This window comes from Pituophis catenifer, unplaced genomic scaffold, assembly GCF_029215685.1.
Source record: "Pituophis catenifer annectens isolate HBS135680 unplaced genomic scaffold, rPitCat1.0.hap2 SCAF_2, whole genome shotgun sequence".
Lineage (NCBI taxonomy): Eukaryota > Metazoa > Chordata > Lepidosauria > Squamata > Colubridae > Pituophis > Pituophis catenifer.
The window spans coordinates 173,207,323-173,230,967 of record NW_027256882.1 but is presented as its reverse complement, the minus strand read 5'-3'; the positions used below and the strand labels follow the sequence as shown (position 1 = coordinate 173,230,967).

The window sequence follows — 23,645 nt, the reverse complement described above, 5'->3', positions numbered from 1 at the left end:
CAGAATCAATAATAGGATGGGTTGAGGGACACATTAGGAAGACAGATCCTAGCAAGGTATAGGAATAGTATTAGGAGTTTCTGTTCTGGGAGGGACTACAATTCTTTAAAAGAAACAGGTGTGGAAGTTTGGCTGTATTCTGATCTCATGATGCCACTGTGATCCAGTTGGCTTCAACAGTATGGGTTACTTTGTTTATATTGAGTGGTTCATTCCATTCTGGAATAAGGATCATAGTCTAATAACGACATCTGCAAGGCCATTTTTTATTGACAGTGAGTCAGCAATTGCACTGAGCCTGCACTTGTGAAGGCTTTCTATCCAAAATAGAAATGTTCAGAGGGATTTTTCATCCAGGAGTGTCAAATTAACTACAATATAATCTTTAAGAATTATTTCAGAATTGTGGGTTTTTTTCCTTCTTCTTCACAAATTTTACTGGTTCATCGATCTGAATAAACAGAAGAATATATATTCAGTACAGCAGGTTGAAAGGCTTTATCCTTTAAAAAAAAAATATAAGCATAACCTATACACAGAAAAATAAGTTGAGACAGAAAGGTAACTGCATAAACCAAAAGTTCCCCAACCTTTCCAGCTTTCTGGACTGGGGGTGGGGGGGGAGAGGGGATGGTTCTGCACGAGCAGTGGGTGACTGCGTGCCCACACTTGCCTACTTCTGCAGCCCGGTTCTGAAGGGCTCAAGGCCCGATAGTGCATTGGGGGTTGGGTATCCCTGATGTTTATGCTACCATAATTAGGTATTTCACATTCATGCCCTGAGAAACATTGACAACCTCCTAAATGATACTAAAACTATTTTTCAAAAATAATTTCAGACCACATTGGCAAACCCTTAATTTTGTCATCATCCATCTCATTTAAATAGCAGATTAAAACAGGGCAAGGGATTGATGACTGATGTTTAATTCCCATCATTAAAAATTCAGTTTGCATCCAATTGTTTATGCAGAATTATTTTTATTTTCCAAAGAGTAAAGTTAAGTCATATTAGCTAGGATTAAAATCTACCACACAGTAATAGCTTTGAGGACAATTTAGACAACAAACAAATATGCATGTTTCTAAGACATTAAAATCTTTTATTCTGCCAAGAAGGTTTGGAAGTGGGAAAAGGAGAAAACAAAAAGAATAACACCATCCAAATCACCTTCAGTATTTATTGTTCGTCTCACAGTCGGCCAGATGTTTAGACCAGATTTGGCAGTTAATCCCCTATTGAGTCCTTCCCAAGGACTTGGGTTAGGCAGATGTGGACGTTTGATGGTGTTAGAGGTATCATCGCAGGATTTAAAATGTTCCAAGTAAAGCTGCCTTTTGTAATTGATTGATGGTGAATTTACATCCTATTTGATTTTTGCCTGTATAAGAGGGTGAGAGACAGGTACCTCAGTCTATATACTAAACGAATGATCCATTGGGAACCCCATATCAAAACAACTTATCTCATGTGTGGCCAGAATTTGAAAACAACATTTAATACAGCACGGTACTTGAACAAAATGGTTCGATAGAAATCGGCATATGTGGGAGTGATTGGGATAGATTGTAGTGGTGACACTAAAATATAATTTTATCATAATTTATCATATATTAAATTATTATTTTATTCCAATCTCATTTTAATCTCATTTTAAATTGTATTTTATTCCAATTTCATTTTAAATTGTATTTTATTCCAATTTCATTTTAAATTGTATTTTATTCCAATTCTATTAACAGCTGCATTTTACATTCTACTTCTATTTGCAGGTCATTGTATTTTGTTATTTTCTCCAGTTTTTCCTCTTATGTTGGTTGTCTCCAGATGCCCATGTCTACTATCCAGACTTTTTTTAAATTTTTCTTATCGACAGTTGTTACACCTGGGATGTTATGTGGCAAGTACTTGTGTGCTTGAATTCTAAAGTCTCGGAGCACTTTATCTTTTTCATTTTCTATTACTTTCTCTATTGTACGTAGAGTTCCAACAGTTCTTGCTCTCAGACAAATGATATCCTTGCAGATTTCCCCAATGCGTCATTGTTGCTACTTTGCCAAGCTGTTGTTTGTAGTCAGTCTGTGAGATCTTTTTGCAGCAGCTAACTAGGTGGTCTAACTGTTTCTTCAGCTTCTTTGCAGAGACAGCATTTGCTATCTGTTGCTGTCTTCTCAGTTCTACTTTGTATGCATTTGTTCTTAAATTTTGGATTTGTGCAATCTGAATTAGCCTTTCTGTCTCTTTCTTCAATTTTCTTGCTCTTAGCCCAGTGGTGGGATTCTGCCGGTTCTAGGGGGTTCGGCCGAACCCTTTGTTAAATTGCTGGCTCGCCCCGCCCCTCCGCACCACTATTTATTGCCAATAAATAGTGGTGGGCGAGGGGGTGGGCGAGCCAGCAATTTAACAAAGGGTTCGGTGTTTTTTTGTAATTTTATTGGCCCACAGAGCTTCAGCATAGGCTAATTAGCCCTTGCTTAGATCGGCTCCTGAGTCTCAGCTGATTTGCTCTCAGCTGTTTTGCTCACAGCTCTGCTGCTTGCTTGCAAAGAGTGCTGATTTTTTTCCCCCTATCTATGCTGAAAAACAAAACAGAAAGTAAAGCAGGCTGTTGGCTTTGCTGTTGTTGCAATGTGGCAAAATTAGGCAGAGAGAGATTTCTTTTTCTTTTTTTCTAGGTGCAATGGGAAATTTAGGGGAAAAGAGGAGAGTTCAAGATTTTAAAACACAAAAGAAAAAAAGCTCTATTTAACTAGGGAATTGTAATAATTGAGATACTATTAATTGTATATTGTGTTGAAAGCAGAAATGGTTAAGTTGTGGTTAGGAGGAATATATGGGGGAAATTATTTGGTTTATTATTATTGGTAAATATAATTGATTTGTAAGAAATTGGATTGCATGGAAATAATTGGAATATTCATGTTCATATTGATTAATATACAAAAAAGGTAGTTATATAACTAATTGATTTATATTAAAATGTTGAATTTATATTAAACAATGTAATATTACATAATTAACCAATGTGAGGATAGATATAAAAATAGATGACAATTTATTTATTTTATATTTTATTTTATTTTATCATATTTGTATACCGCCCTACTCCCGCAGGACTCAGGGCGGTGAACAGCCAAAATAAAATACAAAGACATACAAAAGTTAAAAAACTATTAAAAACAGACTAAATAATTTAGGCTCAAAAAACAAATTAAAACATCCAATTTATCTAAAAAACATTTAAAACCCAATTTAAAACCCAATTTAAAAGGGAGAGTTAGGCCAGACCAGCTTGTTGGAATAAAAACGTTTTTAGGGCGCGGCGGAAGATGTGTAAGTCTTGGATCCTCCGTATCTCTGGGGGGAGCTCGTTCCAGATGGCAGGTGCCCCCACAGAGAAGGCTCTCCCCCTGGGGGCCGCCAGTTGACATTGTTTGGCCGACCGCACCCTGAGGAGCCCCTCTCTATGGGAGCGAACTGGTCGGTGAGAGGCTACTGGTGGCAGAAGGCGGTCTCGTAAGTACCCTGGTCCTGAGCCATGGAGCGCTCTAAAGGTGGTAACCAAAACCTTGAAGCGCACCTGGAAGACCACTGGGAGCCAGTGCAGCTCGCGCAGGCGGGGGGTCACATGGGAGCGCCACATCGCTCCCGTCACCACCCGCGCGGCCGCATTCTGGACCAATTGGGGCCTCCGGGTGCTCCTCAAGGGGAGCCCCATGTAGAGAGCATTGCAATAATCCAGGCGTGAGGTGACAAGGGCGTGAGTGACCGTGCATAACGAGTCCCGATCCAGAAAGGGACGCAACTGGCGAATCAGGCGAACCTGATAAAAAGTCCTCCTGGCCACAGCCGCCATATGCTCTTCTAAAGACAGCCGCGAGTCCAGGAGGACGCCCAAGTTGCAAACCCCATCTGTGGGGGCCAACGACTCGCCCCCAATAGTCAGAGATGGCGCCAACTGACTATATCGGGACGTCGGAAACCACAGCCACTCGGTCTTGGATGGGTTGAGCCTGAGTCTGTTCCTCCCCATCCAGATCCGTACGGCCTCCAGGCACCGGGACATCACCTCGAGGGCATAATTGGGGTGGTCTGGGGTGGAGATGTACAGCTGGGTGTCATCAGCGTACTGATGGTACTTCACCCCAAAACCACGGATGATCTCACCCAGCGGCTTCACATAAATGTTGAACAGAAGGGGTGAGAGGACCGATCCTTGCGGCACCCCACATACAAGGGGCCTCGGGGTCGACCTCTGCCCCCCTGTCAACACAGACTGCGACCGGTCGGAGAGAAAGGAGGAGAACCACTGTAAAACAGTGCCCCCCACCCTCAACCCTTCCAACCGATGCAGCATGATACCATGGTCGATGGTATCAAAAGCCGCTGAGAGGTCTAATAGGACCAGGACAGAGGAGCAACCCCTGTCCCGAGCCCTCCAGAGATCATCAACCAATGCGACCAATGCCGTCTCTGTGCTGTACCCGGGCCTGAAGCCCGACTGGAACGGATCTAGATAAGTCGATTCATCCAGGTACTGAGGCAGCTGTCGTGCAACCACACTCTCAACAACCTTCGCAACATAGCGAAGGTTGGAGACAGGACGATAATTTGCTAACACAGCCGGGTCCAGGGAGGGCTTCTTGAGGGGGGGCCTCACCACCGCCTCTTTCAAGGTGGTGGGAAAGACACCCTCACTCAAAGAAGCATTTATAATCCCCTGGAGCCAGCCTCGCGTCACCTCCCGGGAGGCCAGTACCAACCAGGAGGGACACGGGTCCAATAAACATGTGGCCGCACCCAGTCTGCTCAGTATCCTGTCCACGCTTTCGGAAGTCACAGGATCAAACTCTTCCCATATAATATTCTCAGGACCTGCCCCTGTCATCTCCCCTGGATCTACCCAGTCAGAGTCCAGCTGTTCCCGAATCTGAGCGATTTTGTCATACAGATATTGTACAAAATCCTCAGCTCTACCCTCCAAGGGGTCCTCCCGCGCCCCCTGGTGGAGCAGGGAGTGGGTCACCCTAAACAGGGCGGCTGGGTGATTATCTGATGACGCAATAAGAGCAGAAAAGTAGTTACTCTTCTCTACTTTTATCGCCACTAGGTAATTCTTAATATAAGATCTTACCAATGTCCAGTCGGATTCAGAATGACTAGCCCTCCAACTGCTCTCTGGGAAGGGGTATAATATAGAATAGAAGGGAAAAATTGAATTTGATTAAGATTAGAGATGAAGATGAAGGGTAATATTGGTTTTTTTACAAAAATAGATGAATAAATATGACAAAAAGGAAATATAGAAATTGTAAATTTAATTGAAATGACTAAACACTGTTTAAATTTGTGAACCGGCCAAATACTCTGTTCAAAGAAAATACATTGTATGTTTGTATGTGTGTTTCTAATTATTGTTATTTATTCATATTTGTTCTCTTTTATTCTTTAAAGTTTAACAATTCATTCTTTATCTTAATATCTTTATATTTGTTTGGGGTTGGCTTTCTTCCCTTTCATCTTTTTTATTGTACAGCAATCTTTCTCCTCAAACCTACCACCTCTCTCTTTTCTTTCCTTCTTACTTTCTCTTCCTCCCCTTCTTCTTCTCCTCCCTACTTCCTCTTCCTTTCTCCTTCTCCTCCTCTCTTCCTCCGTCTCTTACCCTCACTCCTACTCTAATTTCCCTTCCCTTCCTTCATCCCTCTCTATTGCTGTATCCTTTTATGCATATGGACTACTCAGAGGGCTGAAAAAATTATTTCTGACTGGTCCTCGCACTTTTGACCAGTCCTCGAACTTACGACTGTCCTCACATTTTACGTTTTTGCCCTATCTTGTCACCATGGTGAAGAGAAGCAGTTGTGAAATGAGTGACACGGTTATTAAGAATGCTACAATGGGCATAAATGATGACCAGTCATAAGTGCGAAGACCGGTCAAAAGTGCTAGGACCAGTCAGAAATCACTTTTTTCAGCCCTCTGGGTAGTCCTTTTGTGCATATGGACTACTCAGAGGGCTGAAAAAGTTATTTTTGACTGGTCCTTGCACTTTTGACCAGCCCTCAAACTTACGACTGTCCTCACATTTTACGTTTTTGCCCTATCTTGTCACCATGGTGAAGAGAAGCAGTTGTGAAATGAGTGACACGGTTGTTAAGAATGCCGCAACGGGCATAAATGTGAGGATGGTCATAAGTGCGAGGACCGGTCAAAAGTGCGAGGACGCCCACCGGTCACATGACCAGCTAGCCACGCCCACCCTCTGGCCTTGAGTTAAGTTCGATGGAGCCCTTGTTAGATGTCCTTTTGTCTATTTTCATTTCAGTTTTTATGTATAAAGTGACTGGATCCCACCTTGCTTTGATTTGTATTGCATTTGTATTGTTTATTTGGGAGCCTCTCAGAGTCAGTTTGGGCAACATCTAAACTGAATTAAATAAGTACAGTAAATAAGTAAATAAAGATCATGATCAACGTAATAACTTTTCTAGTTGTTGTGATATTGAACCAAACTATATACAGGGAAAAAATAACACCTATCAAGATCACTATCCCAGCATAAAGAAAATATTTTAAATCAAATTGATTGCAAATTGTAGAGTGTGAGAAGAGGAACATCTTACTCTGCCTCTATAAAGACAGAAAAGCAGTTTCCCAGCACCTGTATACTGCACGAGTCAAAAAGAGGGCTGTGAAAATATTTAGACCCCTCGCATCCTGAACATTGTAAGAGCCTAAGTGGCGTAGGAGGCTAATGCCTCCTACTAAGGCAGCATTTAACATCCAGCTGCCTGCAATTACTGCGAGTTCAATTCTCACCAGGCTCAAGGTCGACTCAGCCTTCCATCCTTTCTAAGGTAGGTAAAATGAGGACCCGGTTTGTGGGGGCAATAAGCTGACTTTGTATAAAATATACAAAAGTATGAAGGCTATTGCTTAACGCATTGTAAGCCGCCCTGAGTCTCCGGAGAAGGGCGGCATATAAAAATAAATAAATAAATAAATAAATAATTTAAAAAAAAAAAACTGTTTCAACTCCTACCCTCAAAACAACGCTATAGAGCACTGCACACCAGAACAACTAGACACACGAACAGTTTTTTCCAGAAGTTGACATCGCGGCGAAACGGACAGGAGATTCTGGGGCTCCAGGATCACTGATAGCCCCGCTGCTGGACGGTCCTTTTTGGACCCCACTGTCTAGTTGACTGTGGCAGTGGAGGGCACATCCTGCTGATCCCAGGGACACCACAAAGTCCCTGGTTGATCCAGGAAAGCCCTTTTTCTCGCAGTGGGGTAGCAGCCATTGCGGCTGCCGAGGCTGGGGCAGCTTCAGGAAGAAGAAAGAAGAATGACAGTATATTGATGCAGTGAGAGAGCTTTTTTTTAAATTAATACAAAGAACACCCTGAGAGTTAAGAGACTTGGAGAGTAAGAGTAAGAGAAATTAAGCAGCGAATTTAACTTGGAATAGTTTTTTTTTAAATACCCAACTATTTAATTTGAAGGATTTTAAAATCAGTTATTTTTACTATTGATTGGGACTGGATTGAAAGAGACTGGTAATTCTTTGAACCTGCCTTTTTAAAAAAATGACTGTTTGATTTTGGTTTGATTCTTTGATTTTTTCTGACTATTTCCTCTTTTTTTTTTTTTGTAACGTTTTATTAATTTTTAACAAAGTAGTTTTGGATTTTAAAGTGCAGGAAAGATAGGAGTGAGCAGTACTGCCATCTGGTGGAAAAGAAACTTTGTTGCTATGTTTATACAAGCAGTAAGCTGAGAGATACATTGTAGCCATAACAAAGAGACTCTGAACTTCTAGACCAGTGATGGCTAACCTTTTTGCCGTCACGTGCCAAAAGCAGGGGGAGTGTGGGGGGGCAGTCACGCATGTGTGCCCACACCCATACTTCAATGTGCCCCCCCTCACGCATGCCCACATGACCCCTCCTGTGGTCCCCCCACTTTTGGCATGCAATGACTCTGTGGGCCTGGTAGGCCCATTTTTCACCCTCCCCAGGCTCCAGAGGCTTTCTAGGAGCCTGGGGAAGGTGAAAACGGCCTTCCCCAACCCCAGAAGGCCCTCTGGAGGCCAGAAACGACCCATTTCTCGACTTCCAGTGGGCCCGGAAGACCCGAAAATCAGCTGGCCGGTGCACGCAAATGAACTGGAGGTGAGTAAGCCAACACTTGTGCCCACAGATATGCCTCCACGTGCCACCTGTGGCACACGTGCCATAGGTTCGCCATCACGGTTCTAGACTGATAAGGGTGTAAAGAGAACATCTGAGGAAGTGGAACTATCTGTATTGTTTACACAGGTGTTCTTGTTGGACTTATCTGAAATAGGAGTCTAGGAATACTATAGAAGGATTTTTTTTTTTCTTTTTGGGCAGCTACTTTCATTTTTCTTATTTGTGGTTTGGCTAAGAGATAACTTTCCGTATGCTTTCCGGGTACAAATGTGTTTGATGGATTCTCTTCTTTTTGAGATTTCTATACATTTGAATTGGATTAAGGCACTCAAAAGCCTGAAGACTTATTGTTGATTTTTGAATTTGGATTTTAATATTTCCATATTTTTAAAAATTTTTTGGCTGGCTTGTTTTCTTTCTTTTTTATATATATATATTTTTCTTGTCCCTTTTTTTCTTCTCTTCTATTTTTCTCTTTTGATCTACACTTAATGGATTAGGGTTTGGAAGAACCTGAAGAGCTGTTTTATTTTAATTTTTTTTCCTTTTTATAATTGGCATTTTTAAAATTATTTTTTGGTTTGGCTTTGCCTGACCACTGAATAAAATGAGCAGAAAAGTTGCGACACTGGGAGCTGCTGCAACCACGCCTTCTTCATCTCCATCTGGAGGCAAACGCACCATCCAGGCGATGCTTCAACAAGAGAAAAAGACAAAAGATACATCGATACAAATGATTCTTCGAACAGTCCAAAGGATGGAACAACAATTACTTAAGACAGATGAAAAAGTCCAAAGGATGGAACAACAGCTATTTAAGACAGATGAAAAAGTCCAAAGGACCGAACAACTACTACTTAAGACAGATGAAAAAGTGGTCAGCATCCAACAAACAATGTCAAAATAAGAAGAAAGGTTGCAAAAATGAGAGAAAAAGGATGATCAAAAAGAGGAAAAAATGAAAGATATAGATAATAGACTGGCAGAGGTTGAACGAGAATGGAATGGCTTAATTGGATGGGAAATGGATAAAGCAGAATTCTACCTTAGATTTCCAAATGTGGAAGAAGGGAGAAAATTTGGGTGATATTATGATTGGGATGCTGGCTGATGCTCTAGAAATTACCAAAGAGAAGATGATGGATGGTGTGGATGAGATATATCAAGTCTACACTAGATATGCAATGCATAATAAGCTGCCACGACAAGTACATATAAGATTTACTAAGAAATCGATTAAAGCACAAATTCTTCAGGTGGTGAGAGAAAAAGCCTTGAAATACAAGGAGAAAGAAGTGGTGGTTTTGAAACAAATTCCAAGAAAAGAGAGAGATGAGAATACCAATTCTTGACCAAAATATTAATCCAAAAAGGAATTAACTATAGATGGTTGATACCAGAAGGGCTAATCTTAACGTGGCAACTTCAAAGATATAGGTTGGATACAACTGATAAAGCGAGAGCCTTCCATGAAGAATTTCTTAAAGAAAAGGAAGTGGAAATGGAAACGGAAACCCAAGCTACAGTAGTGCCATTGAAATTTACAGAAGAGGAATTGGCAATGATTGAATCAGCAGAAGGCGCCGTAGGTGGGATTGTGGAATACAAGGAACAACGTGAAGTAAATCTGCATTACTGTTAATCTCCTCCCACGTATGACTGTAACCTTGTTGCTGGTATCCTTAAGATTTATATTGACTGTTTCCCTATGACTATCATTAAGTGTTATACCTTATGATTCTTGACGAATGTATCTTTTCTTTTATATACTCCGAGAGCGTATGCACCAAGACAAATTCATTGTGTCCAATCACACTTGACCAATAAAGAATTCTATTCTATTCTATTCTATTCTATTCTATTCTATTCTATTCTATTCTATTCTATTCTATTCTATTCCTTTGAGAAGGGCATTCTGGAAGCAAGTCTCCCTTAAAAGTCACTCACCTAATTTTTCATGGTGAGGACAAACAAAATCAAGTCTCTGAAGATGGCCAAAATGCTCAGAGGGTAGAAATAGGCATTCCCTGAGATATTCAGCAGCATTCCCTGTAGTCCCATGGACAATAGTGGCCTCATTGATTCCTCAAACTGCCAAACCATACTCATACATTTTGGATGCAAATGTATTGAACGTGTATTTTCTTCTAGAGGGAGAATTCTGAAAGAGGAAGAGGAGGGGAAAGAGTGTCATACAAAACTCTTTCCAATAGATGGTTAGAAAGATCATCATGGGTGAAGCAATAGCAGTCAGAGTGGTCCAGCACTGACCAGATCCTGACATAGTCTGACTAACAATTTGAACTGGGACCATCTCAGTCTCAAAGTTGAAAACACTAATGAAACAGGACTACACATTTAATTTTTTTAAAGTATCTCTGAAGTTGAAATGCCACATTATTGTCTGAATAGAAAGGAAATAATTCAAAATGAAAGACGCTGAATGACTTCTAGAAAAAATTTATTTTAAAATAAATATCCTTGCAACACTTTTACGATCTGGTCCTAATGCTCAAAATGTATTTTGAGGGCACTAAAAAATCCACACACACACACACACACATTCTGCTTCCCACCTCAGTAGTTTAAAATGAAGCCACCTTAATACAATGCTCTCTTGCTTTGTCACTGGTAGGTGATAAAAAAAACCACAATTTTGATATAAACCGAAATATTTCCTTGCCTGAGCACCACTGAACCCAACTATTACTATACATTAGTAATAATATGCCAGTGTTTGTCCTGAAAAGTACCTTTCTTTAAAATTGATTCATAGAATCATCACACTGAAAGGGACTATTTAGGCTTTTAAATTCAACCTTTCAGTCAGGGAGAGAATACATTAAAGCATGCCAAAAAGGAGTCTGATTACTGCTTGCCAGGATCCAGTAAAGAGGAATCACTACTACTTGGATTCCTTTGTTAAATTGTTCCTGTCAATGTTCAGTTGTAATCTGTATTCTGTGATTTAGAACCATTATTCTATTTCATGTACTCTGGACAATGGAATGCAGCTCTTGGTCTTCTTCCTTGTAATTTGGACACTATGAGGATATAATCCTTAAAAGATTTTTGTGACAGTAGCTCCTCTTTGGATCTTCCACTGTAGATGACCAGGCTGAGCTTGAGGGAGGGGTCAAACATGTCATCAGTCTCGAGTCCCTTCACGCCCACAACAGATTTAAGTCCAGCCCACCTTGAATTCCGTTGACTGTTATCTACTGCCAACTCGCTTTGACTGTTAGTTCAGAGCTCTTGTAAAGAGCTTTAGCATGCAATAAGCCTATATATTCTTTTGAACTGCCCGGAATCCTGATTTCCCGCACTTGACACCTGCTGGCTCATTCTGAAAGACAAAGAAAGGAAGTATAATACTTTTGTCTTGAAGCTTTCACCTACCTTTGGAAGAGAGGAAAACATAATTACACCAAGCTGGTCCCCTTCAGCCAATTAGTAGACTCAAATGTCATTTTGCAATGTAGATTTCAAAAAAAAAAAACTTTCTACAAAGCCTACAAAAGACAACTTTCAGCAGACTTTCTCTGTTCCTCAGAAGCTAAGCTTCCTTTTCCTGACTTACTTACTGACATGTAATTTCAACTGTAATTTGTCCTGTTTCAGTTGAATAAATGTGCATCATAAAATAATTCTCTACACGATGGAAAAAAATCACAATCAACACCCAAAATTAACTTACACTTGTGGTTAAAAACACTTTTCCATCTAACCTAAAAAAAGGCAGCTTCCCACAACTGAAAATATTGTACATTACCTTAGTTGGATAGTTGATAATTAAAGAAACCAGAAGGCAATATAGAGGGAATATAAGCTTTCTCATTCATGCTTCCACACTGAAGAAAATCCCCACATCATACAATTTTCCTGAATAAGATTAGGGGAAATTTTTTTGAAGAAATCCTACTTTTGTCATTTATCCAAAACTTGTGAAGTAAAAGAGGAAAACTTATTTTTTTTAACAAAAACAGTTCTTGGCATTAAGACCAAAAGAACTTTCCTCTTTTGCTTTGTGGTATTATCACTTAGTTGTAAACAGTATGATGGCATCCGATAAAGAACTCTATAAAATCAGAGTAAAACATTTTTGGCAGACATTGCAGAAAAAAAATGCAATAGAATGTAAACCAGGGATTTTTGTTATTGTTGTTGCTGGGGATTGTCTTGAAAGTGTCTTTTTAGGACTACAAGTGGCATGGTATTATCCCTGTGGGTGCCATGTTTATTCTTTTTTGCTTTTGTGGATTTTTAAAATAAAGGTACAGATAGTTCTTAACCTAGGACTACTTGACTGTTCAAAGGCAGTAAAAAAAAAAAAACAACTTGTGACCAATCCTCACACAACCATCACATCCTGTCACATGATCTAAATTTGGGCATCTGGCATTTATTATATATGGTTGCAGAGTTCTGAGGTCACAATTGCCATTTACCACCTTCCCAGGGAGCTTCCAAGTCAATGGGGAAACCAGATTCATTAATGACATGATTCACTGAATGACCATGGTAAAGGTATAAATTTGCACTAACACTTAAGAACTGCATCATTCAGCAACAGAAGCTCTGATCCCAATTATGGTTGTAAGCTGAGGACTACCTGCAGTATTAAGCTATTGCTTGCATGAATTTACACAGTATCTAGAGTGGTGCTGATGGCTACAGGCCAGATACAACCCACTTATTATGTATAAGCCACAGGACACAAAACTTGGCATAAAAGAAGCAGCACTGGAGAAGCTATTATCACTTTGTTCTACAGGTCATTCCAACGAGTGATATTTATAACTGATGGGTTGGGACTGAAGGATAACTCTTAAGAGGATGAATTGGGATCAATTATTTGAGAGCTATGGCATTTATCATTTCTTTGCTCAAAAATGGAAAATACTTTTTATCATAATCCTCACATTTGTTGTGATGAACTCTACAAATAGCAAAATAGATTTTTGAAGGAAAACCCTTTAAAGCCACAGCAAGTATTTTAATAAAGATGAGTGCCCCATCTTAAAAAGATATATTCCAAATTTTATGAGCTTTGTCTTATTAGTCAGGATGCCATTTGGTTATTTGACTAACTATATTAGATCAACATAACCAAAGACCCATAGTTAAGAAGGGCTTTGTGTGGCAAATAGTAACATATGGAATTAGTACTTTTCCCCCAAACTTATTACACTGGCTGACTTGACCATCTAATATTCAAGTCTGTGAATGACCACATCAACATACACACAAGACAGAAGCTCAAGAGGTACCCAAAGAGCAAGTCTGTTTTCAACTTCAGCCTTGAGGTAAACTCTCTTCCAGGATCCAGAGGTGCCCCTTCCACCTGCCAAATAAAGCCAGGTTACAATTCTAATTCAGTATTCATTGTGTGATATTTTGATAACGGAGCCTTCCAGGTGAATCCTCATTATCCTAGGGATAATTTATATTAAATATTATGCTATGTTCATCCAGGTTCCTTTAAGGACAGGACCATTATTATCAAATTTATTTGCTGCCCAGCTCTCAGTCCAAGGCAACTCTGCGTTCAAGAGACAAAAATCAAAAAGATCAGCAACTTCACTTTAGAACTAGATACCCCTCGACTTACAACCATTCACTTAGTGACCAGTTACAATGGCACTGAAAATATGACTGACCAGTCCTCACACTTACGACCATTGCAGCATCCCATCACATGAGGAAAATTCTGGTGCTTGGCAACTAACATTCACAATTGCAGTGTCCGAGGGTCACGTGATTGCCATTTGCAACCTTCCCAGCTGGCTTCTGACAAGCAGTCAGTGGAGTAGCCAGATTTAATGACGATTCACTATGATTTAACAACCCTGGCAAAAAAGGTGGTAAAATTAGGTGCAACTTAACAGCCACCTTGCTTAATGATAGAAATTCTGGTCATAAGTCAAGGACTACCTGTATGAAGTTGTCTCTACATAGGGTATCGAGCCTTAATGTAGAACATGGGAAGATTCAGCTATAGGTCAATCTGTAGGCACTTTGACTGAATACATTATGTGCAACTCAACATAACAATCTTTGAATGTTATGGATCCATGCACGATTGACTCTATAATTATTTGAAACCCGGCCCTGAAGTTTCCTTTCCAGGTGGGCATATTAAATTCTTGTAACAAGTCCCACCATCTGTTATCACCAACTACTTTCACCAGGTATAATGGAGTTAGGAGTTAAGCCATGTATCAACATACATGTGCTATCACTCTTCAGACATCTGACTTTATTCATGCGGTCATGTTGGCCCATAGAATGGGGGTTATTGTATTAAAATACTTCAAGTTTTAAAATTGGTATGAAGTCTTGCAGTTTCATTACTTGCTTCTTCCAGTTTCAGTATTTGCATGCTTTTAACATTTTCTATACCTGTGCCACATTAATTTTGTGACATAAATTGATACCACAAAATCAGCAATGGATCAACAAGTTCTTTTTTGATAGATTTGGGACTCAAAAAGCAACAGACCTGTTCAGAAGCCCACTTTTGTCACAAAATACAACAAAAGTAGACTAACTTGGCTATCTTTCCGGAGTCCATTTAGATTGATGTATACTTTACACTCAATATTAAGAATCTGCAGGAACAGCCGAATTATAGTCAGTGCTATGAACTATACTGAGGAAATTTGCATTATTTTTTCCTTTCAATATTGCATAATTACATTGCTAATTTGAAGGATGATGAAAGATTTCTGCAAGGGACTATAATCCTGCTTTAATAGTCCTTTGCTCTAATATTTTAGCAAGAAACATACATTCAAGGGTATTTTAATAGTGGTGTATTTAGAAAAATTCTTCTAGTGCCTCTGAAATGAAACCACATTTAAGAAATATTGGTGGTTCTTTAGTGATTATGCATACAGCCCCACTATGTATGCATTGATTGTCACAAAATACTTTAGGAACTAAAACTTCTGAGAAACTCAACGGGCAAGATGAACAGTGACTGACAATCATCCTTTATGACAACTTACATACTTTTTAACTAATGCATAAAAAACTGAGAAACAAATGATAGTTCCTGGGAAAGTGGAACCAGACGTAATTATTTCATACTTAAATTGAATCTCACATTTCTGATAACCTTTAAAATGTATTTATTTGCTATATCTAAGTAATGCATAACTTGGCAGGGAATCCTAAAAAAAGGCCACAATGGTGTCTTCTATGCAAATTTTAACAACACTTTACCGTAAAACTTTCAAATGGTTCAATGCAAAAATAAAAATTATGGTTAAACATCTATGTGAGAAATGAGGCATTTCAAGCATCTGGGATGCAGTCCAAACTTCAAATTCAAAATACCTGTTAAGACTTTCACAAAATTTTATACCTGAAATGTTTCAAACCAAGTATTTTGCACACTTCTATAAGGTAACACAGAAACAACCCTTCTAGTTCTAAAAGCTTGATTTTCAAGTTTTTACTGCAACATCTGTATGAAATTATTTTATAAAACTTTATGCTTGTAGCCTGCCCACTTATGTGATGGAGTTCTCTATCAAGATTTCTGTTTATCCAAGTACCCATGTAGTTACTGCAGCCTTAACTTGACTGCAAAGAGTTGAAGTGTTACAATGTCAAGAACAGAATTCATTTTCAGAAGGGCATTTAATAGGCTTCGTGAAGCCAAAGAACTGAATACAGGAATACCTTAACCACTTTTAGTACAATATTGAATTACATGTGAGTCTTCCAGTTTAAAAGAAAAATATAAACAAACAGTTTTTCAAGAACTTGCAGGTTCTGCAAGCTTCAGGTTCTAGGTACATCATACAGTATAAATTTGTTTCTGAAGATCAACACGAGTCTCCCTTAATAATCAAGGGGGGGCTGCCTTCCACCATGCCCCTTCCTCACTACATCATAGTACTTTTACAAAACTACAAGGTATTAATGCATTTATAAAAACAAGGAGGATCTTCACACCTTGCTCAGGCTCTGGGGGATTATAGGTGATATATAGGTCAGACCCCCCCCCCACCTTGGCTTGTTGAAAGAAATCAGGGGGAAAAAAACAATAAATGTATTATTCAAAATGCTTAAACACACCTGTAAAAAATAAAAAAGGAAAAAAAAGCAAATTAAAAAAAATTCCTCCAAAAAGATCTAATAGGCCATCCTGTAGCAGAAGCTGTTGGGCTGCTTGTGATAAGACTACAAAAAAGGGAAGATACAGGTAGAGAACTAAACAAGATTCAGCGAAGCTCCAAAAATCTTTATAAATACAGCCATTGGAAGGACGATCTTGAGTCAGGAAGGATTTATGCTCGGTGCAAGCTGAGAACGAGAAGCAGGTACAAATTGTAAAGCACACTGAAGAAACCGGTACATTTTACTAAGCTAGTCTCCCTCCTCCCAACCCAGGCCAAATTGTTTACAGCCTTGGGTGATGGTGCTGTCAACTAACCTGAGAAGGAGCATGAGGAAGGGGAGGGGGGTGAGTAAATCTAAGTTTCCTTTAAGGGCCATGTTTGCAAACTTTTTTTCCCTTTCAAAAATGCATGGCTCTAAGAGGTACGTGGTGGTTTATTTATCAAAATAGTCCAGAGGATGTTTCTGTGCGCAAAGAATGCAGTCAGAATTTTTATAGACTTGCTCAATAGTTCCTTTTAGAATCAATTTGTTAAGATGTTGAACTGTCCCACTGTTTTTCTTCAGCAAGACAGTTCATTTAGGTTGTATTCTGCTGGCAAAGTAATAGGCATTTAGAAAGCTAAGTACTATGTTTTACTACCTACTACATAACAGGAACAGAGACTTCTTAAGCCTACTTGAACATACTAAAGAAACATACTTACCTAATTATCATAATTGTCTCTGTAAGAGCTTCCAGAGTAACGGTCCCCATAGCCTCCCTGATTTCTGAAAGAAAAGCACAAGACTGATTTAGTCCAGTGCTGGATCAGTTAAAATTGTGCAAATACGAATACAAATAGCAAAACTCATTACATGCATATAAAAATTTGCTTTATCTTCTATGCGCAAATGATAGTTGCGTGATTTTGGATATATATTACCATTATCATCCAATATCAATTATTATGGGATAGGCCAACTATTTTGATGCACATATTAATTATGTACTTCCTCAGACTGTTATTTTTTTCATTTGTTGTAGTACTAAGTGGAGGAACTGATGTAGAGTGAACATGATCTGGAATACAGACAGGCAGACAATTAACACCTGTCCAGAACCACTTAAAGCAACTGCATTTTTCCCAGAGGTTATTTGGTTACTACCATACTATCCCACTAAGAGAGATGCTTGATTGAAGCAGAGATGTTTTGCAAGACCATACCAAGGCATGTCTACCATTGTCCACCCAACTGCATTCAGGGTCAGTTATAACTTCTGCATGGTCTTCAAGGCCAGCCACATATATAAGCACATTGCAGTAAAAAAGCCATGAAGTGACCAGGTGATAAAAGAGTGGTTGACTGAAGGGCACAACTGGCACACCAGATCAAGCTATGCAAAATTCTTCCTGGCCACAGCTGCAACCTGCCCATGAAGAAGTTAAGTCCAAGATGACTTTCAAATTATATGATTGAAGGAGGAAGTGCTATCCCAGCCAAGGTAAAAGATGTGATATTTGCAGATCCAAACATCTGCAGTGACTTGGTCTTGCTAAGATTATTTAATATATTAATATAACCTTGCCAACACCTACTAAATGTTTATATCCATTTAGGGCAAAAAGAATTTTGAGTTATTCCCCCCACCCCCAATTCAACCGAGCTATACTACAGGACAAATCCAGCATATCCATTCAATTATAATTTTGTACCCATCTATTGCAAGTGATTTAAAATGGCATATTATTTTCATTTCTATAAGACACAGTATGTTATTAACAGCAGGTGAGCACACAGCACCAACAGTTCTCACATTAAATTTAAAGTAAAATTAACTCCCGAATGCTTACGATGGAAAAAGAACAGCAATCCATCTGAAGACGCTTTAAACTAAAATTAATCTGAAGCAAAGCTAAGTATCATGAGTGACAATAAGATAGAGTAGAACTGCTGGAGGTAGCAAGCAGCTGTTTCTAACATATGCTTTGCTGTATAATTTCTAAAATCACAACTCATTTTAAAAAAATTGTCATTGCTAGGAATGAAATAGAAAATGTCTAGTGGGCTCTTGAAACATTTTACAGAGTAAGTAGGGGGACTGGTCTGCAATGCTCCCTCTCTCCCCTCAGCAGCTCCCAGCATGGCATTTTTCTACTGACCCTCGCCCCCCCCCCCCCCCCCCCCCGTTGTCAAAGGATTGGTCCATGTGCCCATTCTTTAACGTACAAGAATAGACTCTCCGATGGAAGACTTTTCCAGCATGCAATACCCTGCTGGCCTGCCCACACCCAATTCCCAATGCTCCCCCCACTCCTTATAGACTGCTGATATCCTTGGCTTTTCCCAATTTTTTCACTGTCCTCCAAACTACTTCTGCCTGGAATAATCATCTCTCAATCTGGATTTGGCCCAGAACATTCCTACTTTGTTCTGTTTATTGAACCAATATGTATGTATGTATGTATGTTTCAGTTGAGGCATGGAGTATTCTGTAGATCTGTTTTCCATACCCAATTTGTAAAGATCACAATTTGCCTCTAAAAAAGCTTACCTGCTGCCATAATAGTCTCTGGATCCACCATATCCACCGCTTCGGTTGTCATAACGGCCACCTCCATATCCACCGCCTCCTATTGTAAAGATATAAGTATCTGTTAAATATTATCATTTCAATGCAGTGGAGGTTATGATAAAAGGGCAAGTTTAATATTGTAGGAAAGCTTCACCTCTAGAAAATCCACGTCCACGCCCTCTGCCTCCAGAAGAGCCACGGGAGGATTTTCCAGCCTGGTCAACTCTGATCTGACGTCCATCCACAGACTTATATGAAAGAATCAAATGAGATTTTTATTTGATACAATTGTATCTACTGCCAAAAGGAAGCTGCCTGTGATGATATGGGCATAGTTAAGTCAAATACTACATTTGATTATAGCATGCTTGTTCCTTTTCTTGACACAAGCCCAATTTGATAGCAATTTTTGCAGGGGCTCTAAGGGTTGTTCAGTTGCAGACTGCATTTCTCCATTTTACAGCTTGAGAAGAGGAACAAACTCTCTAATATATAATACATAATGCCCTGAACAAATACAACCAGTAAATTATATTCTAACTTTCTGCAGCCTATCTACACTTGCTTCCATAAACAATTTGCCTTCTCTAAGCTAAGTATTCAGATTCAGTCCACACCTCAGAAATATTTAAATATCAATAATGCAACAATTATCTGCGAAAAAAGTGTCTTAAATAGTCAGGATTTGTTCGTTGTAACTTTCAGCTAACTGTGCACATTAGGTTAAGGGGAATTACAATAATTATGATGAACTGTTTTATGGAGCTAGTATTGTTATTCACCCATTACATGACATTAATTTTGAATTGTTTTATGAGTTTTTGCAGGCCTGGTAACATTATGCAAATTAAAAGTCTATTTTCAACCTGAAGTTAACAAGATTCTGTGAAAAAAACTTAAAATGTATGCATTCACTATGAAAGTTAAAGCACTTTATTTCCTTTTTACTATTATAGAGTTTAGAAGACACTGTTTTCCTATGAGGCACTGCTTTAACAAAAGAGATTAAAATGGTTGGATTAGATGACTTCTGAAGTACTTTTGAACTCTAGGATTCCAGAAGTTTGATACAATGGTATCTACTATGAGTAGAGATAGTTGTGTAAGTGGACAGATACAGGACTGGAGGGAACATAATGTAATAATACAATTATAAATCTATATTAAAGGACAAGTATGCTGGGAAATAGCAAAGCATGAAACTTCACTTCAAGCATCTTGATAGTCATCTTGATAGAGAACTAAAGTTTCTCACCTCGCCATTCATGGCTCGCATGGCATCCTTGGCATCTTCAGGACGGCAATAGGTAATAAAACCAAATCCCCTGGATCGCTGGGTCTCTCTGTCTTTCACCACAACCACTTGAGATTATAAAAAGAAGCATGCTAACTTAGATCACAGAAGGAGTAGAGTTCAACGTGCTAGAAGTTTATTTCATGCAATTTATACAAAATAAACTGATCTATTAACAGTCAAACCAAACTGGTGTTAGATAAGGGTCAACAGAACTCAGAGGGTTGGACTTAGGTCTTTTGTGGGAATGTAACAACTCCAAACAGATGATCCTGCCCTCAGGGTCTGCCTCGTTATCTCCTACATTAAAACTTTGTTCAATTGATTACCATAAAAGTAAAATTTATTAACAGTATCTTAGTCCTTACACATTAAAGTAACTAGCTTACCACTCATCAGAGGAAGTTTTCCATAATATGAAATAAATCCTTACAATTATGTGCATGCTTTTATATGGTTTTAAATTAAGACAATTCAAATAAAAGTAATAAAAAAAGCAAATTGTTTAGGATTGTTTGAGGCAAAATTACCACAAAAGTAAAACAATACTATGTCAAGGCTTAAATAATAATTGAATTTTTTATATCACTAGGAATGGTTGATTTTTATGATTTTAGAGTTAACTGTTGAATGGCATGCTACATCATTTTTTAGCTAATTAATTGCAGTCATATTAAAACAAACCATGATTGTCATTTATAACAAGTTTTGTCCACACCTCTACTGAACCGCTATTTTATGCATTGCATCACAGTACATGTTACTGATATTACATCTAATATCAGTAATGAATGAAATGAATGTGATTTTGTGCAATCTAATATGTCTGAAACATTCTCACCTTCTGCAATGTCACCATAGGGCGAGAACAATTGCTCCAAATTTTGTTCATTGGTGTCAAAACTGAGTCCTCCAATGAAGAGCTTTCCTTCATCTGACGCCATTTTCTAAGTGATCTGTAAGCAAAAGAATCTTTAATTCTGAGAAAATACAAGGATATACACGTAAGGGCAAAATCCACACTTGTTAAAATAGTTCTATGCTGCTTCAATTACTGTAACTTTTAAGTAGCTCATAGCAGTTACAAATTCAGTAAACATGCATATACTAATAGATACAAGCTTTTAACAGATTATTGCTCAGAAGCATATTCTATTGTTTAGAATTATTAAAAATTCAGATTTAAAAGTTTAGAAAGATTTAAAAATTGATTTTCCAAACATCTGACTAGGTATTTGTAATCTGAACCCGAAACTATACAGTAAATGTTTTTTTAAAATCTTTAATTGGGGTAATTTTCAACTTGAAATTTTCTTACAAGGATGGAATTTTTTCCAATTTGAACTGTTTTGTGCACTTTTTCCCCCGACAGTTTATATTTCTAAGTAACCTACTACAATTAATAATTTATATCCAAATGAAAGCCTTAAAGATCTTTGTATTTTAGTGCTATAAAATTAGGAAGTGTTTCTGTTGTCTTTCCTAAGGTAGTCACTTGCAGAGGATGATGAATGCCTGTAGGCAGGATTCCTTTTTCTTTATACCTCTCAATGTTTACTTTGAGGAAGGGATGGAACACAGCTTCTTAATTATATACATTTAAAAGACTGTTTCACTAAATCTTACTACCTATAGCAGAACCCCTATAGGGGTTCTTTTTGGAGATAATACTTGGTACTTTAAAAATCTAAATATATGCAAAATATTTTTAAAATCACATATTTTGTGGATTTCAAAGTAAGCAAGGAGCATCTATTATTCTTTCAGGGCAAGAATTAAACATAGATCTCCCTCCTTATTGTGGAAAAGGCAATATTAATTGGTATTTACTAGACAGTCTATTTTTATGTTACATTCCTTTTATTATTTTAGAAACAAATGGATACAGGAGGATGAAAGAGGTAACACGTGTCCAAATGAAGCAAAGCTAATGAATAGATCATCACAGTGCAGTTAGCTACTGTATTGTTACGCAAGAATTCTTTGATTTCATCACAAAAGCAGAAAGATTCCCATTTCTCAATATCAAAAGCACTCTCTGATAAACCATGTAGACCTGTAAAGTTGCTGAAAAAGTCTTGAAAACCTTTTCCTGTTATGTCTTTTCCAATGCCAGTTTTTGAATACAGGGATAATTTGTTCACCAATTACATTTTATTTTTCATTTATAAAATGTGTACACCTCCTTTGATAACGTATGTCATGCTTTTTCATCTCTGGAAAATTGAGGGTCTGTGCTATTTTCCTTGTGAGGATGCCTTGGTCTTTCAGGCCAACTACAATTTTTCATCCTGTAAACTGGGATTTAAGGTATCATTATCAAACCTGTCTCCTTTATAAGCACCAGCTGCTTATTTACAGCCTCCATGGTATTGTTACATTCATAAAAGTTGTGAAGCATATAATATTTCCTGTTGAAAAAGAACTTAAAATATTTATATCAGCACTTGTATCTGGAGGCTCCCATCTAAATACAATATAACCAGGATTTGGTTAAAATCTTAATGATCCCCAATAGGGGCCGTTTATTTTATTTATTTATTTATTTATTTATAGAATTTATATTGCCGCCTATTCGCACATGGCGACTCAAGGCGACTTACAGAATATAAAACCTCATATAAAAACAATAAAACTAATAAGAGAGTCCTATAATAAATTAACATGATAAAATCTATCTATGATTATAAAAAAAAATTATGAGAATCCGATGCTGCTTTTGTCAGATAAGGATGACAAAAGTAACTGTAAAGCAGCCTGCCCCATTGCATGGTTTCCAATAAGAAATGAAAACTGTATTTAATCTTCTTGCGTAACAGGGTAAGGGAATAAAGTACCGCTACGGTTAAGGGACTGCCTTAGCGGCATTTTCCCTCCCAACGAATTCCCCCCCTCCCGGTAAAATGGCCACGAGCACGTGGTCCGAACAGAATGCGGGAAGGCGAGTGGAGCGCGGCTCACGTTCCAGAGAAAAACCCAACTAAGCATGCGCTAAGTCCGCTCCTTCGCCGCCCTGCTCGGGGTAAACGGGATTCTATCTCCGCACCCTGCTCTCACCGCAGGTTACCAGGCTCATGAAACTTACCCCGTTGCTCACAGCGGCGCGTCCTTCCTCACCGTCCGTTAGGCGCAAGACAGTGAAAAACGAGTTTCAAAACCAGCGCATGCGCGCAAGGGCCCAGTAGTTCTTTCTGGGCAACCGCCATTTTGTGAAGCGTCTCTCCTTTCTTTCCCTGCGCCTTTCCTTCCTCTCCTTCAAGAAAGCCTTTTGTCTCCGCTTTCTTCGCTAAGCCTCACCCCGGCGCCCTCTCCTCCCTCAAGAACCCGAGCGCGCTCCGATCAAAAGCACTCACCAAAATAGGCCTCGAAGCGAAGAGCCGCGCAAAAGACCCGTCAGCTACCGAAGCAAGAGGTATCGCGATGGCGGCGAGGGGAACACGAGTGTTAAAGCGAGGCTGGTTA

The 23,645-nt window shown here is 38.8% G+C and overlaps 1 protein-coding gene across 5 annotated transcripts; it reads right to left on the bottom strand.

Moving 5' to 3' along the window:
• Window positions 1–244: 244 nt before the first annotated feature.
• On the bottom strand, window positions 245–23,645 carry LOC139312885 (cold-inducible RNA-binding protein-like). 5 transcript variants are annotated; one of them, XR_011600040.1, is made up of 10 exons: window positions 23,537–23,645; window positions 21,025–21,139; window positions 20,145–20,251; window positions 19,044–19,137; window positions 18,869–18,947; window positions 17,040–17,103; window positions 11,399–11,548; window positions 10,150–10,363; window positions 1,172–1,382; window positions 245–451 (listed from the first exon to the last, which is right to left on the bottom strand). XR_011600040.1 is itself a non-coding variant. In XM_070938065.1 (7 exons), exons 2-6 carry the CDS (start codon window positions 21,125–21,127, stop codon window positions 17,040–17,042), a joined length of 447 nt encoding a protein of 148 aa, XP_070794166.1. In that variant the 5' UTR covers window positions 21,128–21,139; window positions 23,537–23,645; the 3' UTR covers window positions 10,647–11,548. The 5 variants fall into 5 exon arrangements, 2 of the variants coding, with proteins under 2 accessions (XP_070794166.1, XP_070794165.1); XR_011600039.1 differs by lacking the exon at window positions 10,150–10,363; XR_011600041.1 differs by lacking the exons at window positions 1,172–1,382; window positions 10,150–10,363.